This window comes from Sander vitreus, chromosome 21, assembly GCF_031162955.1.
Source record: "Sander vitreus isolate 19-12246 chromosome 21, sanVit1, whole genome shotgun sequence".
Classification (NCBI taxonomy): domain Eukaryota; kingdom Metazoa; phylum Chordata; class Actinopteri; order Perciformes; family Percidae; genus Sander; species Sander vitreus.
Window position 1 is genome coordinate 22,692,422 of NC_135875.1, and position 24,821 is coordinate 22,717,242.

At 38.4% G+C, this 24,821-nt stretch overlaps 2 protein-coding genes across 3 annotated transcripts in view; one reads left to right on the forward strand and one right to left on the reverse strand.

The window, feature by feature from the left end:
- The window catches only part of mpripb (myosin phosphatase Rho interacting protein b), a 54,628-nt gene extending 51,357 nt beyond the window's left edge, over positions 1–3,271 (reverse strand). Inside the window, exon 1 of one of the 2 annotated variants that reach the window (XM_078278587.1) lies at positions 2,286–3,271. In XM_078278587.1, coding sequence (XP_078134713.1) covers positions 2,286–2,408 — 123 coding nt within the window. In that variant the 5' untranslated portion in view covers positions 2,409–3,271. The remainder of the gene's footprint in view (positions 1–2,285) is intronic. The other variant, XM_078278588.1, reaches the window with a different exon arrangement.
- A 5,820-nt stretch (positions 3,272–9,091) lies between these two features.
- dhrs7cb (dehydrogenase/reductase (SDR family) member 7Cb) lies at positions 9,092–14,927 on the forward strand. The gene is made up of 6 exons (XM_078279558.1): positions 9,092–9,245; positions 10,152–10,264; positions 12,733–12,943; positions 13,068–13,160; positions 13,852–14,013; positions 14,182–14,927. Exons 1-6 carry the CDS (start codon positions 9,092–9,094, stop codon positions 14,388–14,390), a joined length of 942 nt encoding a protein of 313 aa, XP_078135684.1. The 3' UTR covers positions 14,391–14,927.
- The last annotated feature ends 9,894 nt before the right edge of the window (positions 14,928–24,821 follow it).

Sequence of the window (24,821 nt, forward strand, 5' to 3'; positions counted from 1 at the left end):
CATGATCAGATTAGTTGCAATATAATCACTTTCTATGCCCAAATGTTACTAGTGACTCATTATGCTTTTTATCATCAAAAGTAGGATAGTAAATAAATATACAAACTCATGACTGAAAGGGAATAGGATGAAAGTAACATGAAATATTATACAAATTTGTATTTATTTAATTTAATTTCAAGGTGTGGATATCTGATAGATTCTGATATTGTTGATTAAGTTTGTGTTGTTGTAAAAATGTCATTAGTTAGGGTGTTGGTTTCCCCCTAACTAATAAGGGTGCGAATCACGATTCAACTCAAAAAATTGATTCTCGATTCAAAATCAATTCTCGATTTAATACATAGGGGTGCCAAGGATGTCAAGGAAAACACAAAATTCTGGTGGCAGGTAACAATTCAAAACGTAATGGAATATAATGCAGTAAGGGGGCTTTCACATCTGGAACCTGGGCCCAGATCTGACTACACAAATTAGTCAACTCTGTGAAGTGGGCAGAGAATCTGAATCAGAATTTTTAACTTACTCCCAGCCTACCTTTTATTCTAGCAGTTTTGAACAAAGAGATTGTCCATGGACAATACAGTCCTTCCGACATTCACATTTCCCCTTCCCCATAACTTTTCCACATGAGCCATCTGTTTCAAAGCTGCATTCTCAAGCTCCAGCTCCCTTTAAGTTCTGAATAACTTGCATTTAATTTTGGAGCTTTCTTTTCACTGGGTTATTGAGTTTATCGCCTCTAAGTTAGCGTGTATGGGTTTCTGAACAGTGACAACATTTTACAAAGCCTAACCCTTACCTTGAGCCTTTTCAAAAAGGTTCAGAAGTTTAACACTGTTTATGTGGTGTTACATAATAATAATAGTTTTAGGCCTGTAATTGCCTGCTGTGTAGCCCTTACTGGTTCGAGGACTGTCCAGACAGAATCCTTACAAAGCTCCTTATGCAACTGAGCTCTCCACAAACCGTTTGGATAGGTGACAGACTGGAGAAATGTTTTTAAGATTATTTTTGGGAGGTTTTTTCTTTATTATATAGTATAGACTGATAGGAAAGGTGGGAGAGAGTGGGGATGGCATGCAGCAAAGGGTCGCAGGTTGGATTCGAATCCGGGCCACTGCTATGGACTCAGCCTACATGGGGCGCACACTTTACCGAGTGAGCTAAAGTTCACCCCAGACTAGAGACCAAAAGCCTATGGGCGACTGCGACAACACTGATGAGCAAGTACTGATGACATCAATCTCGACAGCCAGGGCAATAAGCCCCTCTGGTTCCAGGTGTCATCATACAGGCTGCGGATTGGACTGCCAATGCACACAGTGCTTAAACTACCTAAACAGCTATTTTGTATATATTTGTTTATGTTTCTGTATTTATTGTTTATTCGTATTCAGGTTTAATATGTTTGTTTGTGTATATGCATCAATCCCCAAGGCAAATTCTACGTAGGGTAATTACTGTGGCAAAAAAATATTTTCTGATTCTGGAGAGTGTGGACCAGGTTACAGGGAGATTAGAGGAAGTGATGTAACCATATACCGCCTATCCTAACACATGAGTATGAAGGGTTAACCTGCAATGAACTCAATGCAGCAAGCGACACACTTTTTAAAAAGAAAGCAAGTGGGTGCCCCCACACACTAGCAGAGGAAAAAAGGATGCTGACGTTGCTGTTCGGATCTTAAGTCACGTTTAAGGGCCCATCTGGGCCTTATGTCTGGAAACAATTACAGAATACAACAGAGACTAAACTAATGATCTGAGAGAGAAACCGTGACTCAAAAAACATGCTTATAATATGATCTTAACAGCTGAATGGAGCTTCCACTCATCTTTGTTCTTCAATCAGATCCCCATTAGCTTTGACAAAGTGGTCACTAGTCTGCCTGGGGTACACACTAAAAACAAACAACTGCAGATAAACAACAGCCGAGGGTTACACAATGAATCCCAGAGAACAAACTGGCAGGCATATGTAGCCATTGTAGCAAAAAGAAATCCACAGGAATTTACTTTCACCACTCTGGTTCAGTCAAATGGAGACAGGCATAAGAAAGAAGTGAAGAAACCATATAGCTAGCTAAGTCTTGTGCTTAGCTAAGCCAAAACAAACACCCTAACTTTCTCTACATCATAGCTGTAATGACATTGTTGCCTATCAAGTACTTTAAGATTGATTTTACCACCAAACAGATATGGGGACTTTAAATTATTAACGACACTAGGGAATATAAAAGTTATAAATGTTAATAGTATTGTTCGTAACATGCATTGCTTACCTGGGTCAGGTCCTGGTCCGTTAATAGATGCAACTCTCGTGGTTTGAAGCAGTTCTGACATTTACTTTTGTTGAAGAAGTTAGCCTGGAATTTCCTACAGGGGTTTTCTTTTGCGGCAGACATTATATTTGACCTCTTTTTAAACTCTCGAGAGTAATTTCTCTGGAGGATTTGATCAAAAGTGCCGTTATCCCGCTGTTTTCTTGTGCGTCCCTTCTATCCCAACTTCGAAAAAGCTCCAGCACTCCGATGCATTTTCAAGTACAAAGACCAGACAGAAATTTAGTTATTCGTTGACAAGGTTCAAATCAAACGCTTCTTTTGGCTGTTTAGTTGTATACAATCGCTGCTTCCCAATAAATAATGACCTGCCATCAAGCCAGCCTTTTCATCACTCAGTCAGTGATGAATGTTTTTCAATCCATGGCCTGCAACCACAAAGCGGAGTATTTAGAAAGGTGGCTAATATCCTGTTAGCTTGGCAGCGGGTTTCCAAATCAATAACGTAATGGCGTACGCCACAAAAACAACATTTGCACACAGCTATCGTCCTTCAAGCTTCGAGGAGATAGTGTCCATTAAGTAACAAGTTACAGATTCCCATGTGAATGACCCAACCCAAAAGAAAGCTTGCATGCAGACAGCAGCCTTTTCTCCCAGTCCCAGCAGTCAGTCCATACGAAGTTCATCCACTGCTCCTTTGCTATGGTTAGCCCAGTTAGCTGACTCGCAGATAGGCTAGGTAATGAAATCCTGAAACGCGTCTTTAACTTAACTTTAAAAAAGAGCCATTCCGAAAATCAAAATGATTCTTGTTTTTCCCAGGTAGAGACGCTGCACCTCTTGCAAAGCACCTCTTGGTCAGTCACAGAGGGCAAAAGTGGTAATTAGGATTGGTTCCATAACTAGCCTGGTTAGCAGCAATAGGTCTATTTTCTTCTTTTCCAACGGAGCGAAGGGGAGCAGGGAGCAGAGAGCACACAAGCTCCTAAAATTCTACGGAGTCTCGCGATGACTGCTCACTGTCGCCGCCCATAGACGTAGATTCCTCATTGGCCAAATACGTGTACGCGGCCGCCATATTGGGACGGATCAGCCCCCCCCTTCTAATGTATGTATAGCCGATGTCTGTCGAGGCAGGCGGTCTATTAATAATAATAATAATAATAATAATAATAATAATAATAATAATAATAATAATAATAATAATAATAATAATAATAATAATAATAATAATAATAATGTATGGCCGGGTTGGCTCAGTTGGTAGAGCAGGCGCACATATACATAGAGGTTTATGCCTTGACGCAGAGGTCCAGGGTTCGAGTCTGACCTGTGACTTCTTCCTGCATGTCTTCCCCCTCTCTCTCCCCTTTCTGTCCTGTACATTAAAGGTGGAAAAGCCCCCAAAATAATCTTTAAAAAAAGAAATTAATAATAATTTCCAACAGATTTCAAACGGTTTGCTTTGCTACAAATGTCAGACATGTATTTATGATACATGACACTTGGATTAAAGATGCAAGTTTTCATACTAAAATACCTAATCTTGTGTAGATAGTAAAAGTTTGCGGTTTTGGGATTGACTCAGCTCGAGTGGCCACTCGAGGAACTGCAGTTCAGCCTCGGCGCTGCCGCAATAACACACATGACAAACATTTTCGATTAGGCTACTAATTGTATAAATGAAAAAATACTTTACCTGACACAAGCTAGATAATTAAGTATCAGGACAGTCACTGAACTTTATGTTAGTTTAAAAGAAGGATTAACGTTACGTTTTGTGATATTATATTCAACACGTTACCATATAGGCATATTGTAATAGGTAATTGGTAACAAAACTATTGTTCATCTGTAAAATGTTATTCCATGTTGCTTTGTTTTGGCATTTCTTTGCATGAACACCCAAAAGCAGCACAAAGTCTGTCTTTATCTGTGAGTCTTTATGGTCAGAACGGGTCATCATACAAAGGTATACAGAACAGTATAGCCTACAAGTAGGTTATATGAAAGACACAAATAAGAAACAATTAAAAATAATCCTATGTTGTTCCAGTCAAATTGGTCCGATTTACAAACTTTCTCCTTAAAAACAACAACCATTTCTGGGACATGAATGCACACAAATGGAAAGAGAGAGGAGAGAGGAGCTCAATGTGTCAAAGGAAGTCCCGCGGCAGTCTAAAACTATAACAGCATAACTAAAAGCTGGTCCAAGGCAAACCTGAGCCAGCTCTATAAGGGTAGGTAGATGAATCTGACGACTATGCAGAGGAGCAGAGAAGAGTAGGAATAAGCTGTCCTAGATTACAACGGGAACAAAGGGGCAGTTGACAACCTGGATAAATGATGTTACTTGTTATGTCTACATCCAGGCTGGAAGCAGGAGAAATTCTTCAAGAGGAGACTATTCCTAGAAGAGTTGGGGAAAGCCATGTTGGCACCCCTCATTCAAAAGCGCCAACACCTTCCTCAAACACCATCCTTTGCTGGATTGGTGAGAGATATCCAAGGGCAAAGCAAAGATCTACGGCCACCATAGACAGAAGAGACAAAAGGAAGAGGTGCAATCTGTGTGCACCAAGAGATGTCAAATCGAGGATTATGTCCCATAATTGGAGCTTTGTTTTGCAAGGCACATCCAACAACCATCACCTATTGTCGAATATGTGTATGAGTACACACAAAATGTGACAACCAATGCTTGACAGATTGTGAACATTTTAATGTTTTTGTTTTTGGTAGGAATACTATTATTGTTATTGTTGTTGTGGCATACTATGTAACTTTTCCCTCTTCGGTCCCCCTACAGGTTGTCTCATTGGAACTACAGCCGCGCAAGCTGTAGTTCCAATGAGACAACCTGTAGGGGGACCGAAGAGGGAAAAGTTACATAGTATGCCTTTAAATAATAAAATCAAAAATGTAACCAGGAACACAACAGATGTTATTTTGTGCCACTATTTATTCATTCTTTTTTTAAATGGTTTAAAACAAATGTTAAACTTTGAGATAAGGTAGTCTTTGATAAATATCTGTTTCATGGGTATTTGTTATAGTGAAAATAATCCATACATTATGCTTTTGTTACTCAAAAACAAGTTGTATGAGCTCAGGTCAATGATGCCTACAGGCCATAGATAGCAAATAGAAGTTCAAAACATGTAATGTTAACAAGAACTTAAGTTCATAAAAAGATGTTACACAACATTAGGTGATAATATAGGTATTATTGTGGATTTAATCAGCTATAATGGGGCAGTCATTTTGGGCTGGGAACGCAGAATTAACTAACATGAAACAGACACAACAGGCTTAGTAAATGTTTTAGCAGCTAAATGTGCTTGGAATATTTTCAAGTAAAAGTAACCATTATGCATAACTGCATGCATTTCATAGTGTTGTAATATTATGTATATTGTGTAATGTGTAGTTTGTCATTGTATAACTGGTCAAAGAGGAGTTAGTGCTAACTATTATATAAAGTACCTCAAAATGATATTAGCCTATATATACTGCTAGGTATTTTAATATGCACAGTAACTTGTAACTACATCTGTCAAATAAATGAGTAAAAAGTGCAATATTTCACTCTTACATGTGCTGAATTATAATAAAGTAGTATATAATTGGAATACTGAAATATAGCACAAGTACCTCAAAATTGTACTTAAGTACAGTATTTGGTTGTTCTAGAATTACCTATTAAGTCAATTGAGCCAAATGAACGTCTAAATAATGGAGTCTTGAAGCTGTATTCTGGCCTGGGAAAGTATTATTTCTGCATTAAATTTTTATTGACAAGAGAGTCATTTAAAAAAACAACAGTTCGATGCAAACACTTGCACCTTAACACAACTGAGACTCTCACTTGTCAATCATCTCTTCATGCTGGCAACAGTGGGTCATGCCTCAGATACCACATATGTGTGTATTAATGGCTGACTGAAGCAGAAGCTATTATAAGCAGCCAGTTCCAGTGGACAGCAGCGGGACAGACAGACAGACAGAGGAACAGAGCTGTGTTAATGGACGAGGAAGATAGTGGGAGAAGGGCCTCTGTTACCTAACTAAATCCGGAAAAAACAACAGCCAGTCCTGCTGAAGGATTAGCTCCCTGTAAGTGAACCAAGAATAACACAGATTACGTGATTGTGTGTGTGTGTGTGTGTGTGTGTGTGTGTGTGTGTGTGTGTGTGTGTGTGTGTGTGTGTGTGTGTGTGTGTGTGTGGTTGCTATAGATGTGCACTCACAAGCTGACTACTAACCCACTGGAATCCAATCATGTGTCACCCCATATGGGGCTGAGCTGGAAAACGGGTCTCTGGATATGCCTGGGTTAACAAAATTGATTCTCCACATAAAATTGATCTTTGTTTGAGTGATCTGATATAGATTATTAACAACCTAGAAACCGATCTTTTAATATTTGGCTTTTCACCATGGAAGGATAAGGGCATCACGTGACACACAGGCACAGGGCTTTCATGCGGGGGAGTGGAGTTTGTGCCCCGGAAGAAGTTATGGGGAAAACACAAGACTTTCACCCAGTAAACTGGTTGTTCGATTCCAAGGCGTATTACATAATACATTTTCACCCAAATCACAATCTTAACTAGTTGTTTTGGTGCCTAAACTTAACTGTTGTCACCGCAGGAAAGTCACCTTTTGTTGGCTAAACTCAACTGCAAATCTCAGTATCTTTTACTCAGCTCACAGTCACCCATTCTCTGCAAAACTCTGCAACGGCTGCTGAAATGACCCTAACCTTACCGTACCTGGCTCACAGTAACCTTTACTCGGCTAAATTTAACTGTAAAGTCCAGAAGTACTGTCAATTTCTCAGAGAGAGGGTTTTGTTTATTGTTTACCAAGAATAATGTTTAACATGGTCACTCTACTCACTGGCTGTAGTCTACAGTTGTACTACTGTATATTGTGTTGTCAATGACTGTTATGTTAGTCCTGTTAAGTAAAAAGTACTTCAAACTAACTTTTTTGGGGTCAATTCTTTATGTAAACATTTACCTGGTGCATTATAAAATAAATGTAAGAGTTGCTTCTTGCTATATCCAAACAAAAGTGGTATTGTAATTGAAATTTCCCTAACCTTATTGTCGAATCGGAAATGTATCAGACCTAGCCCAGCCCTATCTCTAGAATTATCATAAATACTAAATATAATGTGGATTAGGTTTGATCCGACTATGTTACTGTCTGTACAATAAGTCAAGCAGGGCAAGTAAGGTCACCCTTTGCTTATAAATGTGAGCCTCTTCAGTTGCCCCCCTTGGGGTATCCTATGACAATATCCTGGAGGTGACATAGTCAAGGCATTCTGTGGCGACAGCATGGCCAGAATATATTTAGCTGTTCTCCTCAAACTCACTTATATGGTAAGTGTGTTAGCAAGGCCACCAAATGCAAATTCTTCCCTTAAGGGGCTTAAACATATAATATGCAGTGTTTTTCTCAACAACAACAAAAAACATTACAGACAAATAAAAGAGGAATCCCTCTCAATCAGCAGTTAGAACACCATTAGAAGTGTGTAGTGATGTCTGTATCTGCAGAGACCCTGCCCTCTGCCTGTATTTTCTCTTGTCTTTTTCTTTTTCTGTTGGTGAGTGTGGGACGTTTGTGGGCATCAACAAAGAGCCTTTGGGCCCCACTTGGGTGTGGAAACTACAGCCAATAACAGCGTGCAGGTTGTGAAGCCCGTTTTCATTTCCAACCACCGCTTTGCCCCTCACGTCCCGTATCGACACACATGTCTAACTGACACAGACACACAGAATGGACAGGATGAAGCACTGCATTCACTCATATTCCCCACTGAGGTGTGGGTGTGTTTATTTGTGCGTTAAAACATAAAGCACAAATTTCCGAATAAGAATTTAACAAATCCGAAAAGATCGTTTTATTCCTCTGATTCACTGCTTTGTACGGCACTCCCTCTCTTCATTCACTCTCTAGCTCGCTCGACTACTGCTGTGTTCTCTCTCTCGCTCTGACCCAAGGAGGAAGGGCCAACATTGAACACTGTGTTTACAGACAGTAAAGCGATACTCACTACATATTCTACCTTTAACACATTTAGCAGAAACTATAGTTTGTCACAGTCTAAGCAAATACACGTACATACACAGTATAGATCTGATATATTGGTCTGCAAGTATCTTTAGATACATGGACAGTACAAATTACAGTTATTGTCATATGCTTTAAATACAAATCCAGTATTTCCATAGGTTAAAAATTGTTTTTACTCCGATTTTCTTTTCTCTCATTGTAGACAGGAAGAGACACATGCTACAGCGATTGTAGTAGTAATATTATTTCATAGCCTGGGGTTCACTCCTTTACTGTTGCAGAAACTTTTTTAGTTTAGAAACGTTTAGAAACGTTTTAGGATGGTTACTGTCTGACCCACTGTCACACACATAATTGCTTCTTACAGATCATCAGGAACAATTACTGTTTTCTGAAATGCACTGATTAAATGAATCATGATAAAAACCCATCATCAATTATTGGTTTTCATCATTGAAACAATACCAAACACAAAATATGAGTTATACCAGGAAAGATTTTAGTGAATTGATTTTTAGCCTTCAGATAACTGAGATGTGTTGCATGTACTTTTTGTTATGTTAGTTTACACCACAAATGAGCCACACCTTAGGAGACCTAAAACCTGATCCCACCTGTCCCGTCGGCACAGACTGCTGGCTCTTCTAATGCAGGTCAGTAGGTCTGTAGCTTTTGCTTGCATTAATCCTCTGCCCTTTCCTCCATAGAACATGGCCCTGCCCTCTGTGATGGTGTTGCCCCTGCTAATTGTCGTGGCGGCTGGGGTCTACTACATCTACAATGAGGTCCTGCAGTTTATGTCCAAGTCCTTAGTGCGAAACAAAGTGGTGGTGATCACTGATGCTGTGTCTGGGGTGGGAACTGGTAATCCTGCTTGTGTTTTTAATATTTAACCTTACTTTATTGCCATAAAGATTTTTTTACCATGTCTGTCAGCAGGATGTCTCAATGGCAAATTCAATGAAATTGAAGACTTGTAATCCTTGGGGGCTAAGGAACAATTGACTTGTGGTGATATAGATCTTGGATTTGTGTCATTTGATGATTATTGAATTGTAGCCATGACTAAAAATAATGGAGACTGACTCAATTCAAAGTGTGTTGCTTTGAACTGCATGTTTATGGCAATTGTTTGACATTTTAGGGTATACAATTATTCGCTTTCTTGCCGAGAGAGAAGATCAATACCACTCTACATTAATGAGTGAGCTGTTTTGTTCTCTTTTTTTAAGCTTTGGACAGAGCTAGGCTAGCTCTTTCCTGCCTACTTTAAGTCTTTCTGCTAAGCTAAGCCTCTTGGCTCTGGCTTCATACGTAGAGACATGAGATTGGTTTCAAGAGTAGAAACGACAATTTGTAGTTTATACAGGGCAATATTTAGGGGGTAACGCTGGGGGTGTCTCTCCTCAGCCTTTTCTTTCTATTCGCTCCTTTTTTCCTCCAACTCTCACTTCTTTCACTTCTCTTCCTCTCCACTTTCCTGAACCTGACCTATCAATTCAATTCAATTTCAATTTCATCAATTAGTATCAGCTGAACTAGGGGCAACATCTTCCCCCCATGAACTCCCCAAGAGTCTCTCCCATGTTAGTCCTGCAGGGTCGCTTCAATATGTTAAGCTAAGCTAATCAGCAGCTACCTGTAGCTTCATATTTAGCATAGGCTACAGGCATGACAGTGGTATCAATTTTCTTATCCAACTCTTAGCAAGAAAGCGAATAAGTGTATATCACAAAATGTCAAACTATTTTTTCTTTTGTTTCTGTTCAGAGTGTGCCCATCTCTTCCATAAGGGTGGTGCCAGACTGATCCTGTGTGGGACTAGCTGGGATCAGCTGGAGTCACTGTATGACTATCTGACTAATGATGCTGACCCCAGAGAGGTGAGGAAATGAAATAAATAAAAATGATGCATTCTGGTATTCATTTAAGTTTGAAACATAAACATGCCATACTCTGAGTTGACCCTTCCACACTAAAACCATTACTCTTTTTTGTGGTGATGATTTATCTTTTTGGCAAACTACCCAGCTGAGATACAAATCTTTCACTACTGCTCCAATAAAAACTAGCCTACCGTCTCATGTCTATTAGTATACTCTGGAAACTTTGGCAGTATAGTGACAATTCTTATGGGAGAGCAAAGACTTTTCCAAAAATTACTCAAATAGCGAATTAACACATGACACTGACATGACATGGCGGATTTACAATTTTAAGAAAGAGAATAGCCGGTTCTGTCCTTGTTTTTATCATAATCCTCTGCTCTGTTGCGACCTTCCACATCACCACTTCCTCCTTTTGTCAACAGAATAACAGGATATCCTCTCTTACAGCCCACTGTCCTCCATGGATCTTCTATACACAGGACAGAATCTAGCTATATGGAAAAAGTACATAAATGGATAACAACATAATCTAATAAGCAAACATATGAACTCATGGCTATTTATTAGCTGTTGATGAGACAAAACAAATCCATTTCTCGTTACTGTTGAAATTGTTTTCCTGTGGATTAACATTGACTGAAGCTCACTTGCCTTTGTTGTTCCCACTGCAGAATCTATTGTAAATGTGCTTGATGTTTTCACTCCAGTGTATTGGTACTGCTATGACAAGCAGTATCTGTGAGGTATTTTCAATGTTAAGTAAATATATTTATTTCACTATGTATGGTCACAAAGAAGGTAATTATGAACAACTGGATTGCTGATAATATACCTACACAGAATGAATGGGTTACTGAAGCATATGGAATGGCTAAGTTAGAAAAGGTTTCCTTTAAACTGCAAGAGAATGAGATGGAATGCGATGAAACATGGGCACCAGTCAAAGCATTCTTAAAGTGAAGAGAAAAACAAAAGTGGAAAAGTGAAAATTGGAAAATGCAAATGTGATTCTTTTGGTGTGATATTATGTATGTAAAATGTATATGTGATTTTTGTTGAAAAAAAAATGGGATAATGTATAGCGAGCAATTGCGAATTAGAACCCATGCAGGACCCCAACATCAATTTTGATGTTGGAACATTTGTCTTGTTATAACTACCCACCATTCAGTTTTACCAAGAAATCTTTCTAACAACACATAATTGTATCTTGCCACCGTATATGAAGAAACCTTCACGTTATTACACAATATCTATGTGCCTAGTTAAGTCAAGAAACTTAAAAACTATATATTATTATGAGGCATTTTAAGCCTTTATTAGAAAGTAGACAGTGGAAGATGAGGAAATGAGGGGAGGCAAATAGAAATGACATACAAAAAAGTTCCCCGGACAGATGTTGACCAGGAATGGTTTGGTTCATGGTCAGTGCCTTAACTCCTAGGCAACCAGGACATCCTGAATCAAGAAACTTACCTCATTAAAATATGTTAAGTTGCTATGTTATATAACAAGACAATTCCATATGTTTTTGTAATGTGAAAAGAGACTTTCCTTCATTGGCGAGACAAATTGATAATGACTAGTATGAATATTATGCTTAGGATAAAGCATAAAATATCATTAAAGTACAAATTTGAAGGTTGTGTCAAAATGCAAACAAAGACATAAAATATGCCGACATTACAGATACTGGGTACTTCTGAGTACATCCTTTCCCACATGTTTAGTTTTACATTTAGTTTTTGATGTGGACAAAAGCATATTTTTAAAAACCAGCCTCACTTTGTTACTAATTAATTAAGTAAAACGTACTGTTATTGAAACATTAAGCAGTTGTTCAGGTCTGTTTTTTCAGGTGTGGAAAGTTAAAATAAGGAAAGTTGGGTTAGGGTAGTCTAGTCCCGCTAGACCTAGATTAAGTCCTAGATTATTGTACATTCTCAAATTGTAATATACATTAAGGTTTATTTTTAGACAAGGCTAATCTGGGAAATCCAAACAGGTTTAATTCAACACTGATCATAATCATAGTGGGTAGCTACACAACAATCAATTCTGCATAAAGTTAAGACAATTCAAACAATGAAATAATAAAAATATTAATATGAGATAATACTTTTTTTTTATTTATTTTTTTTAGAGCTAGATGAGAACATCGATACCACTGGTATCGATGTTCATCTAACTCTCAGCAACAAAGTGTATTTTTCAAAATATAGAACTATCCCTTTAAAGTCGAACAATTTTGTAGTTAGTAATAATGAGAAAGAAATGCCATCATAACATCAACATATATTGATATAACCTGAAAACAATTCTGTTGTAAGGAGAAAGTACTCTCATTCTAACAAGAAACTGAGCAAATATGTTTTGTCATGACAGCAACAATCTCGTCAGATTGATGCTTGATGACAAGAACATATTAGTTTGCGAAGTAATACAATACTGTGTCTCCCTAGACATTTGCCCCAAAGCTGGTTATCCTGGACTTCAGTGATATGGACAGCATGGAGAACGTGGTGGCTGAGGTGGTGGAGGGTTACGGCTGTGTGGATGTGTTGATCTGTAACAGCAGCATGAAGCTGAAGGCCCAGGTGCAAAGTGTCTCCCTGGAAATGGACAGAAATATAATGGACATTAACTACTTCGGCCCCAGTACTCTGACCAAAGGTGGGCTGGACATTCCTGAGAAACTCTTCACCAAATAGGCAACCACTACTATTTCTATGATGATGGTTCTTAGTGATCTTTTTTTTTTTCATTAAAATGCTAATATATCAAAATCATGTGGCAGGTGTTCTTCCAACAATGATCTCAAGAAGATCGGGGCACATTGTGCTGGTCAACAGTATCCAGGGAAGACTGGCTGTCCCATTCAGAAGTTCATGTGAGTTGCCAATAAAAGTCTTTATGTGCTTTATGTGCTTGTCAACCAATTTTAAGGGTTTGTTCACCTTTTTTTTTTTAAGATTATTTTTGTTTTTTGGGCACTTTATTTGATAGGCACAGCTTAGACATGAAAGGGGAGAGAGAGGGTGAATGACATGCAGCAAAGGGCTGCAGGTCGGAGTCGTCCTCGGTTCGTTCACCTTAATTGGAAAACGATATTTGCACACCCTTCTTTTATTGCTAAAAACGATACTCAAGTAGATACTATTACTTTATAGTATTTATATCTATAGTAAGTATTAAATATTAGCAGTAATAGTAAGTATTTTTTAATCATAAAATAGAAGTAAATGCTGTGAGTGGAATAGTATCTACTGAATCACTTCATGAGTTTGTGTTTTTTTTAGTTTTGTTTTATGTTGTGATGAAATGTCACACCATTATCATCGTCTCCTGATTAGATAACTAGTTTATTAGGCACACCTAGATAAAACTAATGCAGTCTAATGCAACAGTCCTGCAATAAATCCTTCCTTCATGAATGTTTAATGTTCCGTTTTTGTTTAAATTGTTTTCGAGAGGTGTTCAACTGGATTGTCATTTTGGAGGATGTAGTCATTTGTGTGAACAAGGGTTCATACAGAGTGTGTGTGTGTGTGTGTGTGTGTGTGTGTGTCGGCACTTGTCAGACGCTGCATCTAAGCATGCGGCGCAGGCCTTCTTCGACTGCCTGCGGGCTGAAGTGGAGGAGTTTGGGATAGTCGTCAGCACCATCAGTCATACCTTTATCAACGCCTCTGACCCGCCACCTGTGGAGGAGCCCGCCCCTAAACCAAACACCCTGGCTGCATGTGAGTAAAAGAACCGGTATGGAAGTGACTGAAGTGGTAATATACATGAAAAGTTATTCATAACCAGTTTATGAAATAGATAGGAGGTGTGAGGGCAATTTTCAAATGTTTGAAATATCCATTTTTTGTAGTATATTGACACATCTAAATGTATCTATTCTTCCACAGTTATCACCAGCCAGTTGACCCACGGTGTGCGCCCGTCAGTCCTGGCCAATGAGATTATGCAAACTGTGAACAGGAAGAAGAAGGAGGTTGTACTGGCCCACCCCATCCCTAGGGTGGCCCTCTACCTCCGCTCCCTCTTCCCCTCCTTCTTCTTTGCTGTGCTGGCTGCTGGAGTGAAGGACTCAGTCCTGGCTGAGCAGATGCAGTAAGAGAAAATCTGAAATGGAATCATAAAGAGATGTGAAATAAAACAAGAATTGTTTGGAAATTGTAGATATGTAATAGTATATGCTTGGTTGGCACAGCAGGGGATGCTTTAGGGGCATGGTTACATATGTATATGCTGGAGCTCTACACAGGCCCAAAAATCTAGGCTCTGGCCCAGCTCTGGCCTGAGACGCTCAGGCCCTAGCCTGGCCGACAGCTTATCAGAATTTTTGGCCCGAGCCTGAATGGAGCCAGTGTTTTTTTTCTTTTTCCTCCTCCCCATAACACAGTCTACAATACTGTTGCAGTCATTAAAGTAGTTCACTTTTGCATTTAATGGCAAAGTGGTTATATTTTGTTTCATTTCGAATCATCTTAACAACAAATCTATTAGAGAATGAGACCTTGTTAAAGCCATAAATTCCAAAATTTAAATCTACATGAAAAACATTTTTATTTTTCACACTCTTTTGTTCTTTAACTGTTTTGTTCTTTAACCCCATATGTTGCACAGGAAGACTCATAGTTAGTGGCCAAGTCTGCCATTCCCACACTGTATTTAAATTGCCTTTACATGCAAAACAATGTATTCTTGTAATCCAGCCTCACTGTTAACTGTTATCGCCTCCTACCAGAGCAAACAGCAAATCAAATAAAAGTAATCTTGCATTTTGCCATGTGTTTTTCACTTGACCAGAATTACAGATTGATGTAATGCACTGTATGTACGGAAATACAGTACATGTGGTGTTCACTGTTAGTATTTGCAGATGAAAGACCCAGTGATAGGCTATTTGCAGGGATATGCAGTGGTGGATTGTAACTAAGTTTATTTAGTCAAGAACTATACTTAAGTAGATTTTGAGGTACTTGTACTTTACTTTAGAATTTAAATGTTATGCTAGTTTATGGAAGCAACAAAAAGGATTTCAATCTTGTAAGCAACTGAATAACTGTTTGTGAAATGTACTCACTTCACCTATCTGCATTTATGTTTATTCCCCTCTTTCAGAAGATAATCTAAATTCAGACATACAAGTGTTCAATATTCAAAAAACTTCAAGTTGCTTAGATTTAGTTCGTCATTTTCATGCTGAAAGACACCAATATTGAATATCACAATATTTAAACTTGAACATCCAGCCTGATGAACAATCAAGCTTGAATGGAATTGATCAGACATTTGTCTTCATCTTCATCATATGATCAACATTGTAGTTGAATTTCACAATTATTAATTTATTAATTTTCATATATGTAATATATATATATATATATATATATATATATATATATATATATATATATATATATATATATATATTTATACTTTATAGTTCTATTCCACAACATGAGAGAAAAAGATTGTGCTTGTTACTGTACTACATTTATCTGACAGCAATAATTACATTATATATACAATTAGTATTTTACATATAACGCAAGCGTCAGTTCATAAAATATTATATAATTGTTACAAATTAAACTGCCCAACAATATATCAAAAGGTTAAACTAGCTCAATCTCAACCAGTTGCAACATTAAAATGCAGTTAATACAGCCGTAATAATAAATCATGTAGATTTTGCTAATAATACTTTAAATATAAACTAGCCTGAATGAAGGACTTTTGGGAGGATTTTTCTATTGAGGGTTTTATTACGTTTACTTAACGTTTTACTTACTTTAGTAAATAATCAAATTTTTTTTCTTCTGAATAAAATAAAAGTAGATTTTAGGTTATTCATATCCATTATTTTCCATATCATCAGAAGGCAAGGGTTTGACTGAATGGATTATTTCAGTATTTTATTCAGCACTGCTCCCAGTAGACCACATGGACAAAACACACACACCAGGGCTGATAAAATAATAAAATAAAAAATGTGACTGTCCAATAAATACATTTTACTATTTACTATTTAATATTTACTCTCTTTAATTATATTTATTACTGTGTGTTAACTTTTCCACTTTTCCTCTTATCTCTTGCTGCTGCAACAGTGTGAATTTCCCCATTGTGGGATTAATAAAGGATTCTGAATCTTGAATCTTTTGAATCTATGTTATCACACACTGGAGTGAAGTATGGATGTTTTCGATTAGGAATGACTTTCTCCATATGTCCTCTAGGTGGCAGCAATGTATTCGTAATGATACTGTCTAACTCGTGAATGCTGAAGAGATCAGCCTTTGCAGACCTCCTTTCACTATCAATTGTTACCGTTTTTTTCAATTGCTAATAAGCGTTTACCTATACTTTTTTTAAACTTTTAACACAGTAACACACCTACCTCACACAATTAGTCAAATAGTTAATTTTCTGCTCAAAACCACATTTTGTTCATTAAATAACAACTCTACATAAAAAAAAAAAAAAAAAGTTCATTTTAGAAATGGGTTAATTGACTGCATATTTTGTGGTAACAACATGAATTGTGTTAATGATACGGCCTGAACAGACCCGCTAATTGTGTTTAGAGTTTTGAAAATGTGACTACGGACTGGACAAAAGGATGCTGGCGATTGCAAAAAAACCCTGTAATTTCCGGCAAGGCGCATGAATTAACCCTAAATTGTCAACTATGAAACAACTGATGAATAGACATGAAATAATGAACTCTGAATTGTTGTGAATACTATTCATTGGCTCCTCTTATGTGAAATAAAAAAAATAATAAAACAATTGAAGGGTTCTTTAAATAAATAATTTCTCTACAAAAAATGCTGTATACGAAAGACCTTCAGGCAGCTATGACGTTCACACAGATGCAATACGTCCTTTTACGTGCCCCTCAGATTTATTGCACTCATCACTTCAGGGCTGGAGGACAGAAGCTGCTGCTTGCCTGGTATTATCCTCTAAGGATTACATTGGTGGCATCATTGCTGGTCCATGTGTATTTGTATTTGGTGATTACTTGATCTATAAAATAACATTTGGTTGATTCTCACATTATATCACTCCAACACTCTGTGACAAAACATTTCTGTGATGTAAACGAGGAGTAAATTTAGAGCAAGCAGCACAAGGCCCAAGCAGTGTGTGTGTGTGTGTGTGTGTGTGTGTGTGTGTGTGTGTGTGTGTGTGCCCGTGTGTGTGTGTCTGTGTGTTGGGGGGGGCTTTTGGCGTCAAGTCCAGCTGGTATGCGTGAGTCTGTCCTCCAGGTCACTCTTCTCTAGGGAGTTCATCTTTTGTCTCCAGGGCAAAAGGACAGGAATGTGTCTCTAATTTTCACATGAATAAATTCAACTTTATGACATTTCCACCTACCATCAGGAAGGATTTCTTTAGAGCACTCAACTGGACTCTGCAAATTGGAATTTTGATCCAATGCATTAACATGTGTCACACAGCACAGCTTGATTATGTATGTTTCATCGCATGCAATGGAGGTCAGCCCCATATATTAATTGTTTAAGAAGAGTTTCCAGAGAGATCCTAAGCATGTTAGATCATATCAACCATGAAATTGTCAGATTCATCTGTGCTTAAAGGTAAATCAAACCAAAATGCATCGAGGTCTCTAGAATGATCTAAGCCTAATAGTTAATCTCAATCATCTGTCTGGGCTCTCTGTTGAGCAATATGTTGATAAGGCTCAAACCCTATGGCTCAAACACAATGAAGTTGATTGTCATTAGCAATTTTCAGAGTGAGATATCCTGAATGCGAGGCATGACTTATATGTGAGAAGCACCTCGCAGGGACATCTTCGGCTAAGAAATGGTCTTTTCATAAACGAGGTGATCACCCTTATCAATATTTAAAGCTCAGATTATTGACACTAACCTGATTTAAGGAGGTTACGCAGAGGCCATTGTAATGATTCCCTAAGCTTTCACAAAGAACACCAGAGGGGCTGGCTCTTACAATGAAATATTGGTTGATAGCAGACGTTATTGCAGACATTAAGTAATGTCTGCATATGGGTTTCTCTTTGTCCATCTGTTGTTGCTGGGGATATTTGTAATCTGCCCTGTGGTGTAACTGTAAAGAGAGACATATAAACAAAATGTATCGAAAACAACTATACTACGACTATACCAAAAATAACTTCAAGAAATGATATAAAATTGTATTTCTATTTTTGTAATGTTCTCAATGATTTAATAATTTTTTTAAATAAATGGCTGGTTTAACCCCTACAGCATCAGGGTTCACCAAGTTTGAAAGTATAAAAAATAACTTAAAAAAGGAATATTTTTGAATATCCATGTATGAACTCAATTTAAAGTTAATTTCAATATCAATATCATTCAGCTTTGTATAAAGTAATTCCACCCCCTTTATTATATAAAGGGGAGACTGATGGGTACCCATAGAACCCATTTTCATTTAGATATCTTGAGGTGAGAGGTCATTGGACACCTTTAAAAATGCAAGTGTTTCCCTCACCACACTTTAGTCTAACTTTATAGCATTATTCAGCCCCCTTCCTGACAAGCTAGCATTACATGGTTGGTACCACGGGATTCCCTCAGTATAGATCTTCTAGTTTTATATGATACCTTGATATATTCACTCTACCTCTGCCTGCTACAGCTCGGAAAGACCAAAAGTCGGCCAGGCACGCTGGCGGGCCATCGGAGTGGTAAGGGGATAAATTTGATTATAATTTTCAACAACACTGTATGGCAGTGCCTCCTTAATTTTATTGTTTACATTGACCCATAATCATTGTGTGAATACTATATTATGGGATGAGACACGCTGCTTTTCAGAGAAAACTTAAACAAATATAATTTCAGTTAACAATAGAGGTCTTCAAACCAATATGGGAATTGAAAAAATAGGTTCAAGCATATGTAAGATACTATTTTTACTATATGAAGAAAATAGATACAATATAAATACAATTTATAAGGACATCAAAATACAAACTTTTTTTTCCTGACGGTTCAGTTCAACCATTGATCAATTTATGGAGTAATTTCACAATATCTGCTGATTCAAATGCTGAATTAACATAGGGATAGGATAGGAAGACATATGAGCCCACAGTGTTATTCTTAAATATTGGATTCAGAAAAATCTTTTTTCCATTGCCTGCACTGAAGTAGAAGACAACCTGTCAGCCAGACCACACTGTACAGGATTAAACTATTCTTTCAAAGTATAATCTTACCATCACATGTCATCTTTTTTGTCATAGAAGCTTTGCTAATCCTTCAGTGTTGTTTGGTTTAAGATTACACATTTTTAATCTTAAAGGGAAAGTTTGCCTTAATCTCTTATAAATCCCAGCGAGCACTGCTTCTCATATCCCTTCACTTTCTTACAGACATGCAACAGCCTCCACAGGATAAGACTGCACAGCCAGTTACAGTTACCATAATCCTTCAATGTTCTTGCTTTTAGACAGAGAAGCATTATAATGTTTCTCATGACCCTCAAATCAAGAGGGACCACTAGGGATGCACCGAATCCAGTTAAGATTCTGGCGAATCCGAAACCGAATACCGAATCCTACTCCCATCCTCAGTCTATTAACACAGTAAACACATTAATGAAGTAAACAACGTCCACAGCCTCTAAAATAGTTAAATGTAACAACTTAATGTTGAATTCACACGCTCTTTTCACATCGTAGGAAAGCACAACGCTATCGCCGGATGAGTGACAATTTTGTTTGGCAAATTTGGCAACCCAGTATGATGAAGGCATGTTGGGTGGGTGAAATTAGAAAGCTAACGAGCAGCAGCCGGCCGTCGGTCGCTCCGCTCCCACTGTAGGGAGACTCATTGCCCGAGAGAATGGCTGACAGCCCCGAAGAGGCACGGTCTGGTTAACACAAGTTTTTAGCTGTGACTGTCCTGCCTTTGCCGTACCTGAAGTTGCTGCATTTTGGCTGCTGTCTGTAGATTCCTTCATGCACATCTCGTATTCTTTCGGATGTTTCATACGCAAATGTTTTAACAGCGGCGATGTTGTGTATTGTTTAGGGTCCTTGCCACCACAAGACAAATCGGCATTGCAAATTGAACATGTAGCTCGACTTGAATGGCCTTCTTTTGACTGAAAGTACTGCCAAACAACACTTTTTCTGCTCACGAGTTCCATTTTCACTTTCTCACAGCCTACTGCATTGAACGGTCCACCTACGTAAACACCTTCCCGTAATCAACGGCGACGTCATTACGTCGACCAGCGTACGTCGGTGGAAAAAAATTCTAAGGTTCGGCAGAAAGCGAACCCCGTCAAAATCCTGGATTCGGTGCATTCCTAGGGACCACAGATATAATTATGTTACCATTGGATGTCGAATAGAGATTTAAATTTAGTGGAAAGTTGACGGAAGCATTACAGTTGGCCAGGCGAAATCCTTTATATGCAAATGCAACCAAAGCCAAATCCTTGTCCTGAAATAAAGATCTGGATTAATTTGACAAGTGCAGAACTTATTGTTTCTTTTTGGAGATTCATTTTGACCAGTAGTAACAGCTCTTTGTTAGAATGTCAGCATGTCAGAGCCCTTATTGATCGGATTGGGTCTAACTAGAGATGTGAATAAAGTTGTAGTCTCTCTGTGGATTGTTTTCCTATTATCAATCAATAAATTGGGCGGTAACTCAATGTTCAATGTCAGGTGCTAGGCTGATGTGTTGGCTTTATTGCCGCCCTAATAAAAAAACCTTACTTCAGATGACACACACAGCAAGTAAAGTGTTATTTTATTATCCATTGAAAAAGAAGTGTGTAATCTGGGCCTGTTACTTTGAAACATTAAGAACCCTGTGTTTTATACTGTGTTTGATTGTTATAGTGGTTATGTGAATATGCATGTGCAATGTGTGAATTCAAAGACTGGATGTGGATTAGTTTTAGCATAGTAAACAACATCTAGTTTCATATTTATATGTTTTTGACAAATACAAAAACTCAGTCTACTGACTAGCTTTTATTGAAGCTTTAGCTGCATCTTCATTTCTTCATCAGCAGATGGAGTTTGCTCAGTTGTCATGGAGATGGCTCAGTTATTATCATGTGATCTAAGTAATTTAATTTATTTCTTTATTATTATTTGTATTGTCTTTTTTACATGTCTGCTTCAGAATGCCACATGTAATGTTTCCTCATGTAAAGATGAATTGATGATGTATGTCCTGTATTGGTTTTTCTTTTATTGTTTGCTTAAAATTACTAAAAATTACTCTGGGCTGAGTTTTCCTAGTAACCTTATCAAAAAGGCTCAGGATGCTGCAAATGTTGGTATAATATGAAAATGGCTGGTGGATTTAAGACAAAAAATAATAATTTATTGAATGAATCAGGAAGTTTGGGGTCCCCTGCTGGAGCTGCTCTCCCCTGGATGGATGAATGAATCAAATTTGAACATGTGTCAGTGGCTTGTTAATCTTTACATTGTTAGTTAATTTCCTATCCTGGCCTGGGACACACATTCATACGGTTTGATAAAGTACTTATTGGACTTTAATTTATCATTGCACTTACAATAATGAGCGTAGCTGTCCTCAATTTAGGTCATCGTGTACGTCTCATCTCCAGTTTTTCCTGCATCCACCGTGTGTGTTTGTGTTTGTGCGTCAGTCGCGGGGGAACTGAGCAGCAGCCCCGCCCGCTGCAGAGCGCCGACAGGATTGAAACAGCAGCAGCTTTCAGCGACTTTAGAGTGAAAAAACGTTACAGCGTACATTGATGTTAAAATGTATACAGGTGGTACGTGTGACTGCCGGGATTGGTTGAAGTCGTGGGAAACTCTGGTTATTGGTCAAATTTGCAGAAAAGTTGCTGTCAAAATTGCGAGTCGCACCAAATTCACGGTGATTGGTTAAATTTGCGTGAATGGTTGCGGTCGCGACATCGCGAAATCCTGGAGGGACTAGATTGCTTTTCTTGTGATGGATGTGCGGTTTTTGGGGTGGACCAGACTGTATCTGTCTGTGTTCTTGGGTTTAAAAAACACAGGGATGTTTGTTGAAATGTTTTTCTGATACAGAAATGCGTGAAATCACAATGTTGTTGAGTAAAAGAAAGTGACTTCCAATTTACCTGCTGTATCACATTCTATATTGCAGAATTTATTGTTGAAATCATTGCATACTAACAGAAATATAGACAATTACAGAGCAGCAACTTCAAAAGCAGAGATGCCCCAAGAAAGTAATGTAATTTGACTCACATACATTTCAACCAAACTGCAGAATAATACAGACGGTGACTGCAACATGATATTAGCGTTTAGGCCAAGTTGCTAATCTCAAACGCATTAATTTCTGATGAGTCATCCCTCTTTGTGCATATTATATAAGCGCTATGGGAATCCAAATGCAACAATATTGACACGCATGTGCAATAAGAGTGGGGTCATTAGATCTGCTGCCATTTTAGAGGAAGAAAAGAAGAAGTTGCATCACTGCAATCCTGCATGGCTGGGAGAAAACCCACCTACAAGCAAAAACACTTGAACACACACACACAAACAGTCACAACCCTACCTACCCCCACACGCACACCCTCTATCCACTCCTCATCTAAATTAGAGGGGCTGCTAAAAAGAGGAGGGGGTGGCTAATGAAACAGAAGGGGCACCAGGCGAGTAGGGATTTCTAAAGCCTGTCATTGCTGGATAACTTGACCCCAGTTCAGCTCCTAACCTTCTTGGCCTCCTTAGGCCACCATGTTCTAATCCAGCAAGGCTTGAAAAGAGGTAGAGGCTTTTCAAATGACATGATTGGGTTTTTCTGAAAAAGGAAGAAAAAACATAAATGTAGGGAAGCGTGCCTCTCAGCACCTTGCCTAATGACAAATAAGCTTGAGTGTGTGCCTGCAGAAGCTACTACAACTTCTAGAGGATCATATCTGAGTGACCCCTGGGTGGCCTAGAGTAACCTTACATAAGATGTGCTCAAAGATAAAACACACTTGTGCACACACATGCTTACTGAAATGTAAATATGTTGTGTTCAGTCACACATTATAGATCTGATTTAATCCCCTCAAATCCCTGTTTTACAGGCTATTTGAAAAATGGTTCCATGACAACATTGAAAATAAAAAATGTTCCTCTCTTTGTTGAAGACCAGTTTGATCATTTTGAACTTTAGTCTCGGTTTTGACAGTCTGGTCATTGGCGATCAACAAATCTGGGCCCAAAGAAGACAGACAACAACTGCTCTACTCCCGGAATTACATTCACAACTGTCATCTTTATTCCTGATATATACCCAGGTGCGGATCTACAGGGGGGCAAGGGGGGGCAGCTGACACCCCACACTGTAGGGCCTTGCCCCCCCCAGCTGCCCCCTAACTTTAGTGTTCAAAAAACTGTGCTTGTAAAAACAAACTGCCACTATGTCCACAAGCTTCTTAAAAAATTGAAACAAACAATTCATTTTATATAAATAATTATTATATATATATATATATATATAATAATAATTTTTTATTTATATTAATTAATAATAAATAATAATTGTAGATGTAATCTTAGCCCCCTGCCCCTCAAATACTTAGCTACGTCCCTGCATCAAACATGCAGAGTGGCGTTGCTCAGTCTGGCTCGCACACAGCGAGTCTGCTGCGCAGTGTGGTGGCTGCATCCCGGCAAAGACTGGAGCGACTGAGCTGGCCCCCCGAGCCCCTGAAGGTATAGTCAGTTTCCCCAGGTGAAGTTTAAACACGTTTAATGTAAAGTTACATTTGTAATAAATGTAATGTATGCTAAAGGTGAGTCAGCATCAACAATAGCGTGTCTATTACGTTAGCCAAAAGTCAAATCGCTCCCTCGTGATTTGTAAGAGCATTCTGCCCTTTGATTAGTTTTGATATTAGTAAAGACAAGAATAGCATAATACAAAATATTACAAACTGGCATGTTTGAATTCATAACGTTTACAGAGGGCCGTCGTTTCGGTGGCGTTACGTTACAACACACTATACAGTGCTTGCTGAGACCGATCATTTGTATGTGATTAGTTAAGGAGTACTATAAAATCCACTTCCTCTCACATATCACGGCAATAAGGCTGCACAAATGAAACCAGGTGACATCCTTTACTGTCAAACTGGGAAAACAACAAATACAACGGGATTAAGAAGGCTAGTCTAAACATAACTGATGTGTGCATGTAATAAATCTCTTCTGATTTTGTTTTTAGGTTACTTATTAGCTACAGGGCCCTACAGTGTAATGTAATACAAGGATAGCCAGAGCTTTTCACATCTTGACTTTTGCAGGCCAGAGTACCTGGAGATATTAACTGAAGCCTAAAAGTGGGGATATTGCCAGCCAAGAAATTTCTGAGTAGTGCACAGGAGGAAGAGGAGGGAAATGAAGGAGAAGGCAGTGAACTGGAGACACCAGGCTGGTCAAAGCAGCAGAAGACCACAGAAGGAGATGCAGAAATAAGTGAAAGAGAAGAGGGAAAGGAAGAATTGACTGTGAAGGCTGAAGAGGAGGCTGCAGGTT